Source organism: Trichomycterus rosablanca, chromosome 12, assembly GCF_030014385.1.
Source record: "Trichomycterus rosablanca isolate fTriRos1 chromosome 12, fTriRos1.hap1, whole genome shotgun sequence".
Classification (NCBI taxonomy): Eukaryota; Metazoa; Chordata; class Actinopteri; order Siluriformes; family Trichomycteridae; genus Trichomycterus; species Trichomycterus rosablanca.
Genome location: NC_085999.1, coordinates 37,528,353 through 37,550,988, shown reverse-complemented (window position 1 = coordinate 37,550,988; position 22,636 = coordinate 37,528,353). Strand labels below are relative to the sequence as shown.

At 41.4% G+C, this 22,636-nt stretch overlaps 1 protein-coding gene across 1 annotated transcript; it reads right to left on the bottom strand.

The window, feature by feature from the left end:
• Window positions 1-5,256: 5,256 nt before the first annotated feature.
• Window positions 5,257-19,288, bottom strand: LOC134324065 (polypeptide N-acetylgalactosaminyltransferase 5). Its single transcript, XM_063005717.1, has 10 exons — window positions 18,285-19,288; window positions 15,788-15,954; window positions 14,589-14,708; window positions 12,910-13,045; window positions 11,764-11,883; window positions 11,518-11,635; window positions 10,260-10,589; window positions 9,075-9,155; window positions 8,393-8,542; window positions 5,257-6,483 (listed from the first exon to the last, which is right to left on the bottom strand). The coding sequence occupies exons 1-10, from the start codon at window positions 19,286-19,288 to the stop codon at window positions 6,346-6,348; spliced, it is 2,364 nt and encodes a 787-aa protein (XP_062861787.1). The 3' UTR covers window positions 5,257-6,345.
• Between the last annotated feature and the right edge of the window lie 3,348 nt (window positions 19,289-22,636).

The following is a 22,636-nucleotide window of genomic DNA, read 5'->3' as shown; positions in this document are numbered from 1 at the left end:
GACTGTAGTCCATCTGTTTCTCTGCATGCTTTGTTAGCCCCCTTTCATGCTGTTCTTCAATGGTCAGGACCCCCACAGAGCAGGTATTATTTGGGTGGTGGATCATTCTCAGCACTGCAGTGACACTGACATGGTGGTGGTGTGTTAGTGTGTTTTTAAACACCGTGTCCACTCACTGTCCACTCTTTTACACACTCCTACCTAGTTGGTCCACCTTGTAGATGTAAAGTCAGAGACGATCGCTCATCTATTGCTGCTGTTTGAGTCGGTCATCTTTGAGATCTTCATCAGTGGTCACAGGACGCTGCCCACGGGGCGCTGTTGGCTGGATATATTTTTGGTTGGTGGACTATTCTCAGTCCAACAGTGACAGTGAGGTGTTTAAAAACTCCAGCAGCGCTACTGTGTCTGATCCACTCATACCAGCACAACACACACTAACACACCACCACCATGTCAGTGTCACTGCAGTGCTAAGAATGATCCACCACCTAAATAATACCTGCTCTGTGGTGGTCCTGCGGGGGTCCTGACCATTGAAGAACAGGGTGAAAGGGGGCTAACAAAGCATGCAGTGAAACAGATAGACTACAGTCAGTAATTGTAGAACTACAAAGTGCTTCTAGAAACAAGGAGATGGTTTTAATGTTATGGCTGATCGGTGTATATTAGATAAATGTGCCTGTTGTTATTTTTGTATTTTCACTTGCTAAGACACCAGTTTTTGCAGCATTAAATCCACATTTTACTCTTTTTTTAAATGTTAAAATAGGTTTCAATTCAGGAAATGTGCCACCACAACACACACACACACACACACACACACATGCATACACACACACACAATGCATACACAAATTTCAATGAATTGTTTGATTGTGTAGATTTAATATTAGAATGCAACTTTTGATTATTGTCTAAATATATAGATTTAAAATGTATTTGCTAATGAATTATCTAATAATAGCACACATGCAGTGGTGTAAAAAAGCAAGAATTGCCCTTTTTCAACAAAACATATTCTATACTTCACTTTTCCGCACCACTGTAGGTGCACACACGCTGCATGGTCGGCTAATTGTGTTTCTAAGCTGAAGCATGTGAGAAAATAACTTCAGTTCCTTTAGCAGGTATTTAAACACAACATTACGGCCGGATTAAAGAGTCTGACGGTGCGTAATCCTCCTAAAATCCTCATTATCAAGAGTTTAACACGTAGCGCTGCTACAGGGCGCAGTAACTCAGAACTAATGCTAAACGTTTACTGTGCATTAATGTTGAAATCGTTCTGTATTAAATACACTGGGAGGTTTTTGTTAAACTCATACTGACAAACTGTAATCACTGGTCACTATGGAAAAAATAATCACGACAATAAACTAATAATGTCAGTATAATGATAAATTGTATTTCTGTTTACTGTTTACAGAGTGTATATAACAGTAAAATAGATGACAGAAGGATCTACACTGTGTTTTGTGTTCATTTCTACAGCACTGTTTCATTTAGGCATGTTTTTGTTTACTTGGCTTGTTTACTCTGATGAATAGTTACTTACAAGGTACAGGAATGAGAAATTATTCACTTCCTGGAGTCCTATATTTTGGATTTGTAAGAAGGTTGATCATAGTCAGTCATCTTCTGTAATGTATGTAGGGCATCATGCTTATTTAAGCAGTATTTAGTTTATAAATTATACAGGTTATATTTAATCAATGTCTGACTGTCAGGGTTGGCCTGTTTAGGAAAAGGTTAGACCCCCCCAAACTCTATGCCAATCTGAGTTTTAGGCCTAGTTCAGTCCTAAACACAACTCTCAAAGCTGTGAGCCATGATCAGCCCTGTGTGTAACTCTAAACCTAGCTGTAACGCTAACCTTATGCCTAGTTCACACTACATTATTTTTGCCCTGAGTTTTGTTCGCTGACTCTTCGCCGCTAGATGTGGCAGCTCAGAAGCACCTCGGTATTCGCTCGGGGCTCAAAACTCATCTCTCAATCGCTATGTGTGAACTACTCAACAACTTGATTCAAGAAAAAATATCCGGCATGTTAAATATCTGGACCTGTCGCTGACTCAAAATCCTGTAGTGTGAAAGGTGTTGTGAGCAGGTCGCGAGTGGCAGTGAGTGCTATGTGGAACTACAGCCAATGAGAACGCAGGATACTTAAAAAATATTTATTAACCTCCAGCTCACTACAGAACAGAGGACCCCTGCTGGTCGCGCAGCCAAATCCACCCAGATCCACTTTGCTTTTATGCTGCACATCAGCGCACAAACAACTTTGATCGCTCACTACTTGTTGACGTGCATTTTTGGACGTGGTATCATTAAACCTCTCGTCACTTCTCGCGTGTGTTTTCGTGACAAAACGTAGTTTAGGAGACCAGACAGATTCGTCTGAGACTGCTCCTGGTGATAGATGGTGTGGTGTGAAATCCCCTATCACCGATCAGTCATGTAGCGTGAAATACGACTTAAAAGACTCCCGATTGCAAGAGATCCAGTCGTGTAGTGTGAACTGTACAGCGACCTGACGACTTGGAAAGTCGTGTAGTGTGAACTTGGCATTAGATGTACCCTCAGCTTAATTCTGTCTTAAACCTTAGCTGTAATCCAGGGCTCAAGTTCATCAAGTCTAACTCTAGCAACTTAATACAAACAGTAAACTTATCTATCATCACATTTTGTCCATGATTTTTACCATTACCCAGGCAACACAAACACATCAAACCAAAACACAAAACAAAATATACTTAATTAATGAAAATGGTGGGGATCTGGTTTACACTGTGGTTAACAAGGTGTAACGTAAATCATCCACAAGGGGGTGTTTGTGTACAAGTTTATTTCGTGTTTACGTGAGTGTTAAAATTAGTTTATTTAATTATTATTATTTTTCTCTGCGACCCTTTTTGTTTTTGGCTCGTGATCCTAAATAATGTCGTCCCAAACAGGAACAGTTGAAGAATTCACTGACATTCTGCGACTTTAATAAGAAATATTAATATTAATGATAAATAATTAATATAAAGGATAGTACTTCACCTCACTAACTGTACTTAACATCTTGGTGCAAGACTTTTTTCCACAGATTTAAATCAGTCTGTTGTAGGTTCAGTCTCCTTTCATTTTCTGTAACGATTCATCTCTGCACACAACAATCATTTTTGGTCTTTAAGTGCTTTTTAATCTCTAACCAGTTTGTTCTTGTTCTTGAGGCTGTGAGCGGGTGGAAAAAGTCCTGTGGTCTGTCTGAGGTTGTGATGTTGAACGTTCTCTCTGTATGGAAACCTTTTATAGTTTTAGTATTAAGAGTGAACGTTTCTCAAGCTGTTTATCTGATTTTTATTTATTAGGATTTTAATGGCATGTTTTACACTTTGGTTACATTTTTGATAGACACTGTAGTTAGTCATTACACGAGATTTTCTCCCCCCAACTGACACACGCCCCCTCCGAAACGTGAGCAGTACCGACTGCCTCTTTTCACCTGCATGAGGCGAGTTCATACGCGGATCAGCCTTGTGCACGGAGAGCTCCCGACTCTGCGCAGGCGCCATCAATCAGCCAGCAGAGGTCGTAATTGCACCAGTTATGAGGAATCCTGGTCCGGCTCATCCCACCTTGAACAACAGCCAATCGTTGTTCATGTGGCTGGATGGCAGAGCCGAGATTCGATTCGATGCGTACGAGATCCCAGCTCTGGTGAGCTAGCATATTTTACCGCTGCGCCACCTGAGCGACCATCAGTTCACAAGTTTAACGTCAAACACAATCATGGACAATTTAGTATCTCCAATACTATCTCACTTGCATGTTTTTGGACTGTGGGTGGAAACCGGAGCTCCCGGAGGAAACCCACGCAGACACTGGGAGAACATGCAAACTCCACACAGAAAGGACTCGGACCGCCACGCCTGGGGATCGAACCCAGGACCTTCTTGCTGTGAGGCGACAGTGCTACCCAATCAGATATTTAGAAATCTGAAAGTAATATTTGTGTTTCGGTGAGGTTTGTTTGCCATTTCAAACACAGATTAAAAGTGCATTTATTTGACTTGTATTCACTGTAGGATACAGCAACACTCACCTAATCAAACCGGACATTGTGCATGTTTGTATTCATGAGTTATTTTTCATCCTGTGCATTACTAGATTACACTGTTAGTGGGCACCTTCCTGAATTACACATGAAAGTGTTTCCTGTTCAGAATTACTGTAAATACCTGATCACGTCAGAGGAAGAGAGTTTTTTTCTTTCTTTTCTTTGAAGTTTTCACTTTGTTTACCATCCTACATAAAAAAAGATGGCTTAAAAAACTGAGACAGTAGGTAAAATGCAAACTAAAAACTTATCAGTAAACTCATACACCACAGAAATACACTTTTAAAATGGCTTTCCTCATTAATTTAAAGAATCATTAACAATAAAATTAAAGAAACAATTAAACAATGTAAATATTGCTAATAGTAAAGTACTACTGAGCCGGTGAGGAGTAATAGTAAAAGCCTGCTGAGAGTAAGAGCAGTGCCTGAGCTCCAGGGGTTTGAATCCCAGGCTGTGCACACAAATGCTGAAGGTGCATGGTGTACCCGTACCCGAACTCGGTGGGTAGCACTGTGGCCTCACAGCAAGAAGGTCCTGGGTTCGATGCCCAGACTGGGTGGTCGGGGTCCTTTCTGTGTGGAGTTTGCATGTTCTCCATGTGTCTGTGTGGGTTTTTTCCGGGAGCTCTGGTTCCCTCCCACAGTCAGGTTAGTTGGAAACGCTGAATTGCCCTATAGGTTAATGTGTGTGTGTGTGTGTGTGTGCCCTGTGATGGACTGGCGCCCCGTCCAGGGTGTTACTGTGTGCCTTGCGCCCATCGAAAAGCTGGGATAGGCTCCAGCACCCACCCGCGACCCTGATTGGATAAACGGTTAAGAGAGTGAGTGAGTGTTTATTTTCACATTTATCATAAAATCAGCACCGAGCAGCAATGCAATGACGAGTAACAAATGCTAACACTTCATGTATTCCAAAAGAAAAAGGTCTAAAGGAATTATTAATTTTTGAAGTAAAGAAAGGCAGGATCCAGCCGATTGTGCCCGTGTAGACATCCAGTCGGATTCAAACCCGAACCTCAGTGGTGGGCGAGCATAACAGACTGCTGTACTACTCTAGCACCAGGAAAAATCCAGCCATCACAACAAAAAAGCTGCACAGAGACACAAAACAAAATGCACTTTAAAAAGGATTGACATACATTTTTATTTGGCTTGATTTGTGAAGATCAGACCCAATGAAGCTGCCCAGTTTACCTACCTACACCTAAATCCAGCACTGGTAATAAATCATGACAGTCACAGATAGCAAATGAACATGAACATGAATGAGGTACACTTTCTAACAACCACACTGGTCTGCAAGTCTAATAAGGCACCTATAAAGTTAATGTGCCTAATAAAACACACAGTGATTGTATGTACAAAGTGTGTGCAATAAAATGCTGGTAATTATTAATTCTTTTATATTATTAATTGTATGCCTTAGGTTCCAGAACCTGCCCAGAACCACGAGAAAGGAAGGAAGTCAATCCAGCCTAGTGGTTAAGGTACTGGACTAGTAATCAGAAGATCGCTGTCTCAAGCCCCACCACTGCCAGGTTGCTGCTGTTGGACCCACACAGTACTGTAAGTCGCCTTGGATAAAAGCATCTCCTAAATGCCAAAAATGTAAATGTAATCCATTCACACCTAGGGTCAACAAACACGAGAACTGAACTCATGTATAGAAGACCCTGACGCAGATTTATCCATGGCACTTGGTGACTACCGAAAAAAGACACATACATGTTTGTTAAATGATAAAAAAAACCGGATTTAATAAAGTCGAATAGAAACCTTAGCAGCCCACAAGAGGAGAATTTAAAAATATTTGTAAACAGCTCCCCCTAGCGTCGGAGAAACGTTTGTACAACACGAAACACTGAACTCGAGGCCCAGCGTTCACTGTAAACAATACAAAAATATTGATAATATATGTACCAAACTGTTACCATAATAAAAACAAATCAAATAAGCTTAAAAATCAACTCCTACATCATTGAAAATGTAGTGTGATACGACCCTTTACTGCTTTAGGCACTAGTCGAGCACCGTCGACTGAATGTAAGAAAAATATAAAAGATAAAAAAAGCTTAGAACCCAAATATCAAAATCATGATTAGTGTAGCTTCCCCTGTAACAAACGTAACTATTGCACAAAACATAATTTACCACACTGAACATAAATCCCATAAACACATCAACACGTCTTCATCACGATCAGGTGAGATGAAAAAGCAGCTCCCTGTGGCTCGCTAAGCGTAGTTATGTGTAAAGTGCCATTTCTGAAAGGGGCTGGAGGCCTCACATGACCTCAGGTAGACGGCGTCAGATTTAGATCCAGCCTCCAGACACAGGTTACGAGGAGATCCTTCAGCGATCAGGTGCTCTGCCTAACACACACATGAACACAATGAGGGGAATGAGGTTACTGTTAATGTTATTTTTACACACGTGTGTTTTCCTATTTGATTGATGCTAAATGTGGCAGTGCCACACAGATGCCAGTTCAGTCAAAGCAAATATTAGATCTGTATTTGTGTTCGGTGTCCAAACTCACCACTCAAAAACCCAACACGATCATATTATATTAACTCCATTAATATAAATTTCTATATTATATAAACTTCCATTTGTCTATTTGCACCCGGGTACACATAGCATTCCCCACACAGTACAGCTATTCGTACCCCAAATGAAAAAGAGCAAACAAACTCAACTGCGCATGTCTACCAACGATATATAAACACTATACATGGACATGCTAAAGGTCAAGGGTTAGCAGTAAATTGATCATGAAGTGGCGTTAACTGGGGACGGCTTGGGAATGCCCATATCTGTATAAGTTGTGAGGTATTATCTTGTGAGTAAGGCTGACCACTGGCCAGTGTGCTCATGGCAAGGCGATGCGAATTAATGGAGTCTGAGTGAGGCAATATTGTGGGTACCAGATGGGTGGGACATTTAACATTCCTTAATCCAGTGTCACATGTACTGGGAATATGTCATAGAGGGACCAGAGATCCTGCACCTACAAATACCACTGACCTGTGGGTGGCTATCCAGATGGCATGGGTCAACACCCCTCCAGATATATCCGTCCACTTGTGGAACCAATGCCTGCTGCACTTAGCCAGGCTAAAGAGGTACCTAACATGATACTAGTTCCTGTACCAAGACTATTGGCATGTCAGTATATATTGCTATTTTACACCTGGGTGTAGATAATGTATAATGTAAATAATACAATCTGAAAATATTATACAATCTGAAAATAATATAAAAAATAGTGAAATTATTTGTAATCTTGTGATATTTACACCTGGGTGTAAATAGTATAAATTGCTGTTTACACCAGGGTGCAAATTGTACACTTTGCTGCTTACACCAGGGTGCAAATAGCATCTGCCATAAATATATGGGGTGCTTGGATGGCGCAGCAGTAATGGGGCCACTTGGGCCCCTACATACTGTGTACAATGTCCATCTACGTACATGTCATGATGGTTTGTGGTGATGGCATGACTGGTTTTGTTAAGTTTTATACACAAAGTCTTGCAACAGAGGTTCCAGATGTAATATTAGAGAGTTGAACCCGACTGCAGGAGGCAGAACTACACTGTGCCACATAAATATATATATATGGGTGCCAAGGTGGCGCAGCACACCAGCGCCGAGGAGTTCGAAACTCGCCGTTGCCACCGGTCGGCTGGGCGCCATATAGAACGCATAATTGGCAGTGCCTGCAGGGAGGGATGACCGGAATATGTGGGCTGGAACTTTCTGGCTGATGAAAAATATCCAAACATATAAAAATGTGCCACATGTTTGACTGCCAGCATTTTTGGATCAACCTACTTGTGTGAATCGGCCTTTTCAAACAGTCTAAATATGGGTCCTATTTTACTGATGAACACTTGGAAGCTGCTTGAGAATCGGCATCAGCAGCTCCTGTCCAGATACATAAACCTGACCGACACCATTCAGAGTAAATCATCAGAATAAGGTCGGTGTGATTTTTCACTCGCTTGCTCTGTAATGCTGAATATCAATATAGGAACTGAAGCTTTAAAAAGTATATCGCGATGACCTGTCGACTGAAATAGCAGATCTCAAGCCAAGAAAGTGTAAGCACCCCTGGTTTAGACAATATACGGTCACAGTACTGTAAGCGTCTGCTAAATGCCCAAAATATAAATGTATATTTACTTGTTACCACAATTAACCTTACAGCTGCATCTGAGCCTCTAAGCAGAAGTGCATGAGATCAATAATTAATAGCTATTTTTAACAGTAACATACCAGAACTTTACTGGTCTGGTATAACCAGCGGTGGTCTCGTTTGGTGTTATCACACGTCTCCACCGCCACTCTTCTCTCTGTTACATTGGGAGACAAGCAGGAAGCGTTGTGGCGGAGCGTTCTCAGCCAGCTGTAGCTGAAGAGCTGACTCTGAATGATAGGAGACAAGGTCAGAGGTTAGGGTGTTAGGGTTAGTCCTAAAGCAGCGATTCCTGGGGTACAGTAATGACGTGTGTCAAACATGTGGAGCTCAAAATTACATGAACAACATGAATAATACATGAACAACGATTGACTGTCGTTCATACAGGGAGGGGAGGGAGCCGGATAGGGACCTCATAACTGATGCAATTACGACCTCTGCTGGCTGAAAGACGTGGGATAATGCAATGATCAGGGTGTAGCTCTCCGTACACAAAGCTGATCCGCATATGAACTCGCCTCCTGCATGTGAAAAGATGCAGTCGGGTACTGCACACTTGTCGGAGGGGGCGTGTTTCAGTCTCGCTCTCCTCAATCAGGGTGGAGGCCAACATCAGTAGAGAGGAAGTGTAATGCAATAGGGTAATTGGATACGACTAGATTGTTTCTAGTAGAGATACACACACACACACACACACACACACACATCATGCCCTAAAATAAATATATATATTTAGTGTAACATGCATGTCTGAATTACCTGTTTGCTAAGATCACAGGTCTCAAAAGCTAAAGAGTCTTTTTCCAAGACCAGACACTTTCTAACACCCTTGTTGAAAACCTACACAAAAAAAGAGTTAAAATGTCCGTTTTAATCATCACAAGAGAAAAACAGAGAAATACAGCCTGACTGAACCTTAAAAACAAAGAAATGTTGCTGCTTCAGGCCCCCGATTCTCTAAAACAAAGGCTTCAATTAAAACACAACGAGGCTGGGAATGACAGAGACTCTTTGTCAACATTTAACAATAGTCGTGTCATTTCACTGAAAAACAAAACAAACAGAGAAGCTAACAGGCATTGCACAGCACTTTTAAAAGAAATAAACAACATAAAATGTGCAGCGCATAACCATCCACCCACACGTATAAAAGCACACACTGATCAACCATAATATTAAAACCACCTCCTTGTTTCTACACTCACTGTCCATTTTATCAGCTCCACTTACCATATAGAAGCACTTTGTAGTTCTACAATTACTGCCTGTAGTCCATCTGTTTCTCTGCATGCTTTTTCACCCTGTTCTTCAATGGTCAGGACCCCCACAGGACCACCACAGAGCAGGTATTATTTAGGTGGTGGATCATTCTCAGCACTGCAGTGTCACTCACATGGTGGTGGTGTGTTAGTGTGTGTTGTGCTGGTATGAGTGGATCAGATACCGTGTCCACTCACTGTCCACTCTATTAGACACTCCTACCTACTTGGTCCACCTTGTAGATGTAAAGTCAGAGACGATCGCTCATCTATTGCTGCTGTTTGAGTCGGTCATCTTCTAGACCTTCATCAGTGGTCACAGGACGCTGCCCACGGGGCGCTGTTGGCTGGATATTTTTGGTTGGTGGACTATTCTCAGTCCAGCAGTGACAGTGAGGTGTTTAAAAACTCCAGCACGCTGGTTTACCACTGTTCCTTCCTTGGACCACTTTTGATAGATACTGACCACTGCTGTGAGGGGACACCCCACAAGAGCTGCAGGTTTGGAGATGCTCTGACCCAGTTGTCTAGCCATCACAATCTGGCCCTCGTCAAACTCGCTCAAATCCTCACACTCGCCCGTTTTTCCTGCCTCTAACATCAACTTTGAGGATAAAATGTTCAAAGTGAGTTTGATATATTTGTGGTGTGATGTTTTTTAATACAGTAACATCACTGAACTTACCAGGCCTTCAGCTTTGGCCGGCGGTGTATCCAGCTCGGGGTAAACGCTTTCCAGGTACCATTTAAAGCTCTTGCACTGGAGCTTTTGGCGCAGATGGATCTGCTCTGTAAGGTTTCCAATGTCTATGCTTTTCTTATCCAGCAGATGCAGGTAGCCGTGCCCATAAAACACCTCCTTATAATCGTCCAGCCACACCTCAGCCACTCGCGCTAGGTTCCGTTCCACCGTCTTCTGGCGGTCCTTGGGAAAGCCGTAAGGGTTTTCACCACGGAAGATGTGGCCGACGCGGGAGCACGGAATGATCTCGATCTCACCGCCGCACATCCAGATCTGAGGAGGAAATTCGTTTAAATAGTGTTTAACAGAACGCCGAGGCTCTACTGATAAAGATATATAACAGCAAATATAACAAAGGACTTAAAATATCCCTGTTAAGCCTCTTTTATATTTTGTATTTTCTGAACCCCCAATTTTTCCTCCCAATTTAGTCATATCCAAATACCTGATCATTATTCGGTCCTGCTGTGACTTCACACAAAATGCAAACTGCTTCTTACTACCTTCATACCAGTAAACTTCCATGTGTGAAAGTGAGTGTGTGAGTGTATGAGTGAATAAGTGAGTGAATGAAAGAGTGAATATAAGTGAGTGAGTGAATGAGTGAGTGTATTAGTGAGTGAGTGGTCAATGTAAGTGAGTGAGTGAATGTGAGAGTGAATGCAAGAGAGTGAATGAGTGAGTGGGCGAGAGAGTGCACGAATGAGTGAATAAGTGAATGAGTGATTGTATGAGTGAGTGAGGGAACAAGTGAGTAAATTAGGAAGTGAATGAGGGAACAAGTGAGTGAGTGAATTAATGAGTGAGTGTATGAGTGAATGAGTGAGTGAGTGAGTAAGTGAGCGATTGAATGAATGAATGAGTGACTGAGTGAATGGATCGGTGGGTGGATGAATAAATAAATGAGTAAGGAAATAAGTAAGTGAGTGTATGAGTGAGTGAATGATTGAGTAAATGAGTGAATAAGTAAGCAACTGTTAGTGAGTGAGTACATACAGTAAGTGAGGGAATAAGAAAGTGAGTGTATGAGTAAATGTGAATGAGTGAGTGAGTAAATTTAAGTGAATGAGTGAATGTAAATAAGTAAATGTGACTCAGTAAGTGAGTGAGAATTAACTTTTGCTAATGTACTACACATGAATCCAATACAACCAAACAAAATGCATCACTAATAATAATGATTGATTATTGATTTTCTTACCTTAAAGGAGAGCTCCATATTCTCCCCTCCCCAAACATCCAGTCCTGGATCGTATCCTCCCAGCTCATAGAAATATTTCTTATCTATAGAGAACAAACCTCCAGCCATCACAGGACACCTGATAAAACGAGCACAGAAATAAACTCACTATACAAACCATGTATGTTGAGGCAGCCTGTACATAAAGTGTTACCTTAAAAATCACTCCATATATAAATATGATGAGGTAGATATCATAAACGTTACCTGATGGGATCGGCGACCTTTACATTGTGTTTTTTGATGTAGTCACGTGGGATTGTGCTCCAGCCGAAAACTAAGGGCCATTTAAAGATGCCTCTTTGAAAATTGTCCACCATCGTGTAACTGTAAGAACAAACAGTGATGAATGTGATTAATACAGCTGGTAGTTTATAAGTACATTTACACACACACACAATAAAAATAATAATAATAAAACTAATACAAATAACTGGATTATGACAATACTACAAATCCTGAGTTTACATAAACTATAGTTTGTTTGTTGGTTTATTAGGATTGTAACGTCATGTTTTACACTTTTGGTTACATTCATGACAGGAACGGTCGTTACTCATTACACAAGATTCATCAGTTCACAAGTTCAATATCGAACACAGTCATGGACAATTTTGTATCTCCAATTTACCTCATGTGCACGTCTTTGGACTGTGGGAGGAAACCGGAGCACCTGGAGTAAACCCACGCAGGCACAGGGAGAACATGCAAACTCCACACAGAAAGGACCCGGACCGCCCCACCTGGGGATCGAACCCAGGACCTTCTTGCTGTGAGGCGACAGTGCTACCCACTTAGCCACCGTGCCGCCCCACATAAACTATAGTAAACTAATTAATGGGCACATTTACCTGAGCTGTTCACTTTTCAAAAGGGTAAAATAATAAAATTCAACTATTTTACTGACTGAGAAGCTCTGATATATATTGATATAATATACATTCTGTTTGCATTTATCTCCCAATTTTAGTCGTATTCAATTACCTGATTGCATTTCGCTTCCTCTCTACTGATGTTGACCACCACTCCTGACTGAGGAGAGCTGCGACTAACACACGTGTGCAGTAACCGACTGCATCTTTTCACCTGCACAAGTTTATATGCGGATCAGGTTCCCACATAGAGCCTACATACGGAGAGCCACGCTATGCTCCATGTGACTCCCAAAACTCGCCCAGAAACCCGGGCCAGTCCTCGGAGACAGCATAGTAAACAAAAGTTTGAGGAAACCCAGTCTGACCGACCCTCCTTCAAACACGGCCAACTGTGTTTGTCTGGATGACCGGGCAAGTTAGTGGTTCTCCTGAATGCTCTGTAGTTATGTGCTAGCACGTGTACGTTTTACTCTGTTACCTCATGTCGTTGTCGTTGATGACCTCGATGACTGGACAGGCTACTTTCCTGCGATCCAGGTAGACTCTCTCAAGCAGCGGTTCCAGCCAGCCCACGTTACACTCGATATGAGAGTCCAGGAAGGTCAGAACATCACCTGAGCAAAAGCCAGACAGTTTGCACAGAGGAAAAGCGCTTATGTAAGACTGGCAAAGTATTTCTGTATGTAATCGAGCACAGATATTAGAGATTTGATCTGAGGCAATGTGAACATATGATGGATGTAGATACATTCACAACAAGCAAGACTCTTTTTTAATCCACTGTTTAACTTATACTGTACCAACAATAACAAAATAAAGACAGAAGTGTGTGGCTTAATAAAATTAATCAAGGTAATAAGTTATTTATTTATTTATTAGGATTTTAACGTCATCTTTTACACACTTTGGTTACATTCATGACAGGACAGGTAGTTACTGGTTACCGGACCAGCCCACTTGGGGATCGAACCCAGAACCTTCTTGCTGTGAGGCGACACCATGCCGCCCCAGGCAATAAGTTAATAATGGTTGTGCAAGTAAAATCTAATTCAGTGACAACTTTTCCATTAATATATGGTCCATAAATCAGGTTGTGCCCGTTTGAACACCTATCCAGGTCGATAGCACCCCAGTGCTCTGGTTTCTCACTGTGTAAAAATTCTATACTGTAATGCCAGTGACACCAATCAGATAACAGTTCCTGTCTAAAATGCCACTGCAACCAATCTCAAACCTTTAAATAAAGAAATTACATACATTATCAAAGATTAATTTACACTTTTAATCTCTTATTGAAATGTTTAGTTGATTAATTGATTAGGATTTTAGGGGTGATTTTGCTTTCATTCATGTCAGGACAGGTAAGTAGCGTCTGATAAATTACATGTATATGTGCAATTTGCATTGGGTAGGTGCAGCCTTGCAGGTAAAATACTGGAATAGTAATCGAAAGGTCGCTGGATCAAGCCCCACCACTGCCAGGCTGCCACTGTTGCCACTGTTGCCACTGTTAGCCCCAATTGCTTAGACAGTATACAGTCACAGTACTGTAAGTCACTTTGGATAAAAGCGTCTGCTAAATGCCCTAAATCTAAATGTTTGTTTGTTTGTTTATTAGGATTTTAACGTCATGTTTTACACTTTGGTTACATTCATGACAGGAACGGTAGTTACTCATTACACAAGATTCATCAGTTCACACAAGGTTATATCGAACACAGTCATGGACAGTTTAATATCTCCAATTCACCTCAATTGCATGTCTTTGGACTGTGGGAGGAAACCGGAGCACCCGGAGGAAACCCACGCGAAACACGGGGAGAACATGCAAACTCCACACAGAAAGGACCCGGACCGCCCCACCTGGGGATCGAACCCAGGACCTTCTTGCTGTGAGGCGACAGTGCTACCCACTTAGCCACCGTAACACCACAACACTGACCAGGATACAGTGGCAGTAAAACAGACAATGAATGAATGAAGAATGAATGAATGAACTCTATGTGTGATTAAGTGTAGACTGATGAAATATATGATGAAAAATAGCACTGAAATCCAGTCGAAATCAAACACACATTACAATAAGTTCACAAACAGTCATGAGGTCTGAATACTCTCCGAATCCACTGTTGGTGTGTTGTTCATGTGTGTTTTTACCTTTTGCTTCAGCAGCTCCGGCGAGCCTCGCCCGGATCAGCCCGTGTCTCTCCTTCAGACGGATTATCCTGACCTTGGGCAACTGAGACATGTAAGCATCCAGCTTGTCCTTCAGGAAGTCTACAACACAGACATAGAGACATAGGGTCTGTCCGAACACCTCGTGATCTCTCTACATAGACACATTTTACGTCATCCTACAATCCTGAGAAGAAGGCATGTCTAAATTCTTAGATACCTTAACATGCTTCTACTCTATTTCCTCGGCTGCTCACGTTAGGGGTCGCCGGTGGATCGTGATCCGCATTATTGATTCGGCACAGTTTTTACGCCGGATGCCCTTCCTGACACGACCCTCCCTATTTATCTGGGCTTGGGACCGGCACTACAATGCACTGGTTTATGCATCCTAGTGGCCGGGTACCTATTGGACAATTTAGTGTCTCCAGTTAACCTGACTGCATGTTCTTGGACTGTGGGAGGAAACCGGAGCACCCGGAGGAAACCCAAGCAGAACAAGCAAACACAGAAAGGACCCGGACCGCCCAACCCGGGGATCGAACCCAGGACCTTCTTGCTGTGAGGCGACAGTGCTACCCACTTAGCCACCGTGCTGCCCACCTTAACATGATTCTACTGAGGCGCCTTAATTCTAAGTGATAATCTGACTGAATAATGCTGAAGGCAATCCCAGCATTCAGTGCGGCACGACTTCTCTCACAAAAAAATGACAAGCATGGAGGACGAATGCGAAGCAACCAACAAAGTTCTTTTTAAATGTAAATAAATTCTCATTGATTTTTAACCTGTATAGAGGTGCACAAACGTTGCTTATTTGTACATTCGGGCTCGTCAGGGACAGTTTGACCGTTTTCGGGACACAGAGGAAGACGATAGCTGCCTGAGGCTAACTGTGTTAGATTAGGAAGCTAAAATCGTTGTCTAAGTCGTGCGTCTAAATAATCTGCCTTATGAGTTTGATGCCTTATTAGAATCTTCTCTACTGAGGCAGCTGATCAGGTTGTAGTAGGCAGCAAGGCAGCTCACTAGGCTTTCAGACAGACCCAGAGACTAATCGGTGCTTCATGACTACTGATCTTTAACTGAAATTACTAAAGCTGATGTTGCTAAGAAGTAAAGAAAGCTTTCAGCTACAAGCAATTAATTATATCGACATTTAAACATTTCTGTCCTCGGACCTTTGGTGCTGCAGTCGTCCACCAGCAGAATCTCTTTGAGCAGGTGAGGTGGGGATCTGTTCAGCACGCTGTGGACTGAGCGCAGGAGAGTGGACCACACCTCGTCCACAAAACAGAAGATCACGCTGGTGGTGGGGAGGTTGTCTGGGATCAGCTTCTCCCCGCATCTGTATTAACAAGTAAACAGACAAACATGTTCTGACAAATGCAATCAGAAATATTTCATAGAATTGTGCATAGAATCAGATAAAAACATACAACAAGAAGTCTTAGGATATTTATTAATACATACTAGCACAACATTCTTGACAATGTGCGAGATTATTTAACCCCCACCTCAATAACCTCCAATCAAAAAGCTTCTTCCCCAGAGCTGTCTCCTTACTGAACTCTGTCCCCCGTTAATCTCTCCTTCTGGTAAAGGTTGCACTTCAAACCTATATATATATATATACCTCATACCTCATTTGTACATATCTCATTTGCTCATAACTTCCATCTACACTGTATTCATCTGTTTACAATGTTTTAAATATACATTCCTCTATTATCTACATAGCACCTTATCTGTATCACCTTAACCTACACAGCACATTAATCTTAAACCACACCTTAATCTGTATATCATGTCTATAGCAATCTATATGTTTTGTTTATAGTACATTCTATAACATATTCAACTGTATATCTTGTTCATACCACTTGCCCATATCCTGTATATAATGTATATCATAGATACCGTTTATCCTGCACTTGCTGCTCATTGCACTCTGGTTAGATGCTAAACTGCATTTCGTTGCCTTGTACTTGCACACGTGTTATGACAATAAAGTTGAATCTAATCTAATCAGCTATTTTAGTAAGCACTATCAAGCTTCCAAGACGTCTCTTGTGGAATCTTCACCCATTGTTCTCATGATAAAGCTTCCAGCTCACTGAGGTTTGATGGCTTTTGTGCTACAACTGTTTTCTTTAAACCCCACCCAAGAATTTATATGGGATAACAAAGCTTTGTTTGGGTTGGAAGTGTGCTTGTGCTTGGGATCACTGTCGCGCTGGAAAAGTCCAATCACCACCAAAGTTCAAATTTCACCACAGAAGGCAGAACGTTCCTCCTCAAAATGCCGTGGTGTTTCTGTAAATCCATGACACCAGTAACACACTCAGTATTACCAGTTCCTACAGCGAAAACAAAGCACCTCTATACCATCACTGACCCACTGAGAACAGTATTGTTTGGTCATAATCTTCCCCTTTGTTGTGCATTTTGATTCATTACTCTATAGAAGAGTGTCCAAGAACTCCCCAGGTCTATCAGGTGTGGACAGTAGTAGTCTAGTAGGTAAAACTTTGGGCTATCAATTGAAAGGTTGAGAGATCAAATCCCAGCTCTGCCACTGTTGGGCCCTTGAGCAAGGTACTTAACCTCCTCAGCTTCAGGGGCACCGTACAATGGCTGACCCTGCGCTATATGTGTGTATATTGTACTGTATATGTGTATATGACAAATAAAGGCATTATATTTAAATTCCTTCTGATGTATTCCAGTCGACCCTTTCTGAGTTTTTTGGTCAAAAGTGGCATCCAGCCATGAAGTGTGCCATGATCTACTCATTTTAGCCACTGACAAATGTCTCAGCCTTCTTCAGGTCATCCTGTAAGTCTTTTTCAGTAACACAGGGTTTTCTTTATTGTCTTGCAGATAATACTCCCTCCTATTGGTGACGGTATGAATGTTCAAGGTACTGGAGATTTCTGCAATGCCATATCTTAACTCCTTCGTTTTCCATGGTTGCAACACACTTTAAATACTCTCTGTGTGGTGTTTATATAACACATTACAGCTGAAGAAAATACAAGGTCGTTGTTAAGTTCCCAATGGATAAATCATGTTGAAACCCAACTTTGGATCATATAGACCAGCAGTAGGTTTTAATATTAAGAATAAGCATTATTATGTAGGGGTTGAATAACTGTAACATCACAGTATAACCAAACATATTCTCCTACTCTCCAATACCACATCATTAATTATTAAAAGGAGATTTATGCTGACAAAACTGATGTGACTTTTACAGTAATCATTTTCTCAGGTTTTTGGTGGTGGGATTCTAGGTCAAATTCCAAAATTCTCTAGATAAAAGCACCAATTCATGTTCAAATAAAGTTTATAATAATGTTTTACAATTTAGAGACGTGTTTCTCTCATTTCTGCTGGGTTTATCAGCTTTCACTTTGGCCCTGTGCTGTTCGTAGGTAAATAAACACTGATTTACATTCTTCATGGTATTTCCTACCCTCAGTCCTCAGTATTTTGAATAAAGCTCTAGCAATCACTAAGTGACACTGAAAAGGTCATTTTTGGAAAAACTAACCTAGCTGTGGTCCGAGAGATTCCTGGTCATCAGCTTTCATTACAAAAATGGACTGTAATCATCAGAAATAACTTCTACAGTCCTCTGCTAAATCAAATTATGCATAACACAATGCTACTCACGCTGGAGGTCTTGTGTCCGGAATGGCCCGGTCCACCGGGATCTGCTCGCTCAGGAAGACATTGAAATGACCCTCTGGCCATCTCCTCCTGCTTTCCTCCAGCATGTCCGGGGGCACCTCTGCCGCCTGGCCGAACTGCCCTGGCGCGTGGGCATCCCTAGGCTTGAGGGTCATATCCAGGCTCATGACTTTATGCAACCCGCCTGACTTCCTGACAAAAGTGGAGTTCAGGAGCTCATCTGGGTGTGCAAGTGGTGTCGTCCGAGGGTGAGAAGGTTTCACGGCTATGTTCAGATGTTTGTCATCGACCTTGATGACAGTGTTGTCTTTTGGTTGGTCAAGTTCTTGGACATCATTGGTGGGTTTTTCCTGCTTGTGTTGCTTGGATTGAGAGTCCAGTCCAGCTAAGTGGCTAGAATTATTAACAAAATGAGTGTTTTGAGGTATTTTGGTGCTCAGGTCTGGTTGGATTTGGTGCACTTTGGTGGCATTGGTGCCAAGTTTCTCGCCATGGCTTACAATGACTATGTTTTCTTTCTTGCCAGCAGGTGGCTTCGTTGTTCCTACCAGTACGACTTTCTTGTCATTTACCTCTGGTGTGCTTTCTGGTTTCGTATTTACATCATGGTTTGGTTCATTTCTGTTTGGTTTCTTCATAGTTTGTTGTGTTTTGGTGTCCAACTTTGGTTGCACATTTACTTCTCCACGATTCCTTCCAGACTTCTCCTGCCTGTAAACTTCGACCACGGTTTTCTCCAGCAGGTTTAAACGAGTCTCTGCCTCTACATCTCTGTGTACAGGATACTTTCTGATGTTTGTGTCCTTTATCTTCTCTCTTTTGGCCAGTTCTCTTTCTTTAATGACGAGTTCTTTCAGAAGTTGTCCGTTCACGTCTGAAATGGACAGTCTCAGAGCTGCCATGTCGAACAGCAGCCAAACTACAGAAGCGATGAAGACGAACGCAAGAACCCTTCCACTTCCTCTCAGATACCTTCTGAACTTCATGTTTGCGTGGATTTAGATCACAGATCTAAGTAAGCAGCCTGCTTGGTCAGCTTGAGGAACTTGAATCCTGTCTGCGTGGCACCATTATCATTCTCACCCGCTCCAGCCTGGACTTCACTTACTTTTCTTTATCTCCACTGTTGTTCATGTCCATATCCTTGTGAAGAGCAACACACAGTTAGAAACATTAAAAACACCTCAGTATCTTAATTATACACTTAAAACTTCCCTGAATATCTAAAGAACTTGGTTTCATACACGTACACAATCACACGTCAGCCAGGTAATACACGCTTTCATTCTGCCCCTTAAGGACGTGTTGCCAGATTGACCGAAAATCCTTATTCCCCGATTGAAATCCCTCCCATATTTACTACATTGTAGTCTCAAACTAACTTTATCCATCTTTAATGCTACATTGTAGTCTCAAACTAACTTTATCCATCTTTAATGCTATACAGTAGACACTTCACCTACGAATTTAATTGGTTCCGAAGGGCTGTTCTTAAGTCAAAATGTTGGTTAGTTAAACCTATTTTTCCCATAATAAATAATATAAATAGAATTAATCCGTGCCAGACCTCTCAAACCCCCCCTTACCTAACCTTTCTAATGTCTTAAATTGTCTTGTTGTTTTGTTATAAATATAAGTATATTTGCCCTTAAATCTTAAATTATAGAATAGACATTCCTGAAATAAATAATAACAAACAATAATACACAGTAGTACTGTACATAAACACACATCACATTTCAGTACAGTACGTGTGCTGTACCACACACCATAATACATTTCCTTCTTTTTTTATAAAATGTATCTACCAGAAACAACAATAACTCTCATATTTCTCTATTATTTCCTTCTTTATTTCAATAGTGTTGTATATTGTAGGTGTAATTGCACAAAAGAAAGAATACTTTACTCAGCGATTTCCTTCTTCTCTCTCACTCACTGCCCCCTCTGTCTGATACACAGTGAAACCTACTGGCAGGAGTAATTATACAACAACAAATAGTAATAGATTTGTTCATTTTATCACCTTGCAGTTACTGTATTTAAATCAAGTCTTAATAAAGTAGTCTTTAGTAAATGCAATACTGAAGTTACATGCCTAATGTCAGATTGATTATTATAACTAGTTCATTTGAGTAACAAATTACATATGTTAACCAAGTAGTTAGATAGTCAAAATGACACTTTAATTTAGAGTTGGGCGGCATGGTGGCTCGGTGGGTAGCACTGTCGCCTCAGGGCAGGGTGGTCCGGGTTCTTTCTGTGTGGAGTTTGCATGTTCTCCCATTGTCTGCGTGGGTTTTCTCCGGGAGTTCTGGTTTCCTCCCACAGTCCAAAAACATGCAGTCAGGTTAACTGGAGACACTGAATTGCCCTATAGGTGAATGGGTGTGTGTGTATGTGTGTGTCTGCCCTGTGATGGACTGGTGTCTCGTCCAGGGTGTTAGTCATTAGAAACAGGGCTGCATTCAAGGACTAAAAATGCAAGATTAACCCTCTTGATATCTAATTCAAGGCCAACATGATACTTGCCAGCTCAAGGCCAGTGTGAGACAATAAACTTATTATGGAAAATTACCCAACCTGGCAACTTTGTTTTCAGTAGTTCCATGCTCCAGGCAAGCAGTGTTCTCTCATGTTTCATACTGGTTATAATGGTAATAAATAAATTATTATTATTAGTGTAACCTATAAAGGTCGTGACTTTTTTAGAAAGCATGTAAAGACCTGAACGGTCTGAGTACAAAACTCAAGCTCTACATTTATAGTTGTCAAGGATTTGCAAAACCTGCCTTAGTTGTCAAGGATCTGGGTGCCCTTGGTTGGCCTGCGTGGAAATGTGTGTGTGTGTGTGTGTGTGTGTGTCACATGTTTTGACTCCATGTAGACCTGATGTTCCATTATGTATGTCACACACAGACACTCCCAGATCAAACAAAGTGAGCAAATACAATCCAAATAAATAATTTTACTTCTTAGCAAATAAACAAATGATGAATATGATTCAAAACATTTTTGTTTAATAGCAAAACAATCTGGTTTTGTTTCAGTGGCGTAACTAGGAGCTCACGGGCCCCAGTGCAAAAACAAATTTCATATATATATATATATATATATATATATACACACACCGATCAACCATAACATTAAAACCACCTCATTGTTTCTACACTCACTGTCCTGTTGGCTGGATATTTTTGGTTGGTGGACTATTCTCAGTCCAGCAGTGACAGTGAGGTGTTTAAAAACTCCAGCAGTGCTGCTGTGTCTGATCCACTCATACCAGCACAACACACACTAACACACCACCACCATGTCAGTGTCACTGCAGTGCTGAGAATCATCCACCACCTAAATAATACCTGCTCTGTGGTGGTCCTGTGGGGGTCCTGACCATTGAAGAACAGGGTGAAAGCAGGTTAAAAAGGTATGTAGAGAAACTGATGGACTACAGTCAGTAATTGTAGAACTACAAAGTGCTTCTATATGGTAAGTGGAGCTGATAAAATGGACAGTGTGTGTAGAAACCAGGAGGTGGTTTTAATGTTATGGATGATCGGTGTATACAATGTTATTTTAATATTGTACTTAATGAAAATATTGTAATATAATAATAACGACCTGGCTAGTGCAGCCAATGAGGGGGCAGTGCGTTGCAGGGTGTTGAGTTCATGTCGTGGAGGGCCCCCCTTCGCCATGGGCCCCAGTGCACCTGCCCCCCCGGTAGTTATGCCCCTGTTTTGTTTGTTTAAATAAAACGTTGCAGTGACCAGGGAAAACACTGGACGAAAGGCAAGTATACTCTTGACAGGGCGCCAAACCATTGCAGGGCTTTACCTTAGTCGTTAAATATTCATCACTTATCTTAAACCCTAGGTAATATTGTAGGGTAACATGGGAGTCAGTATTATGTGTCTAAATTTAAATAGTCTTATAGTTGGGCTCACCTGAGAAACAAACCACTTACTTTGCTCACTCATTACCCCACTGTTAGTCACCATATATGGCATATGAACTACTCTATAGTCTAGCTTTGGTTAGGCCTTGGCTTTAGCTGTTAGCATGGTAGCGTGTAGCTGCGTCAAAATGCATCAGGACAGTGCATCACACATGCATGACTCCAAATGCCTATAAAAGATAAGACATTTGGCTAAAACTTAAATGTGATTGAAATTTAAGAAAAATATTATTGCCTTGAGATGCACAATAAATTGAAATATCAAACACCATATTCTGTTTTTAAAAAGGTTTAATGGTCATACCAGATAAAGAGATTATAAAATGCTATTAAAACAGAGAAAGAAGTTGGTTGAGATCCTGGTCTGGTAAACAGG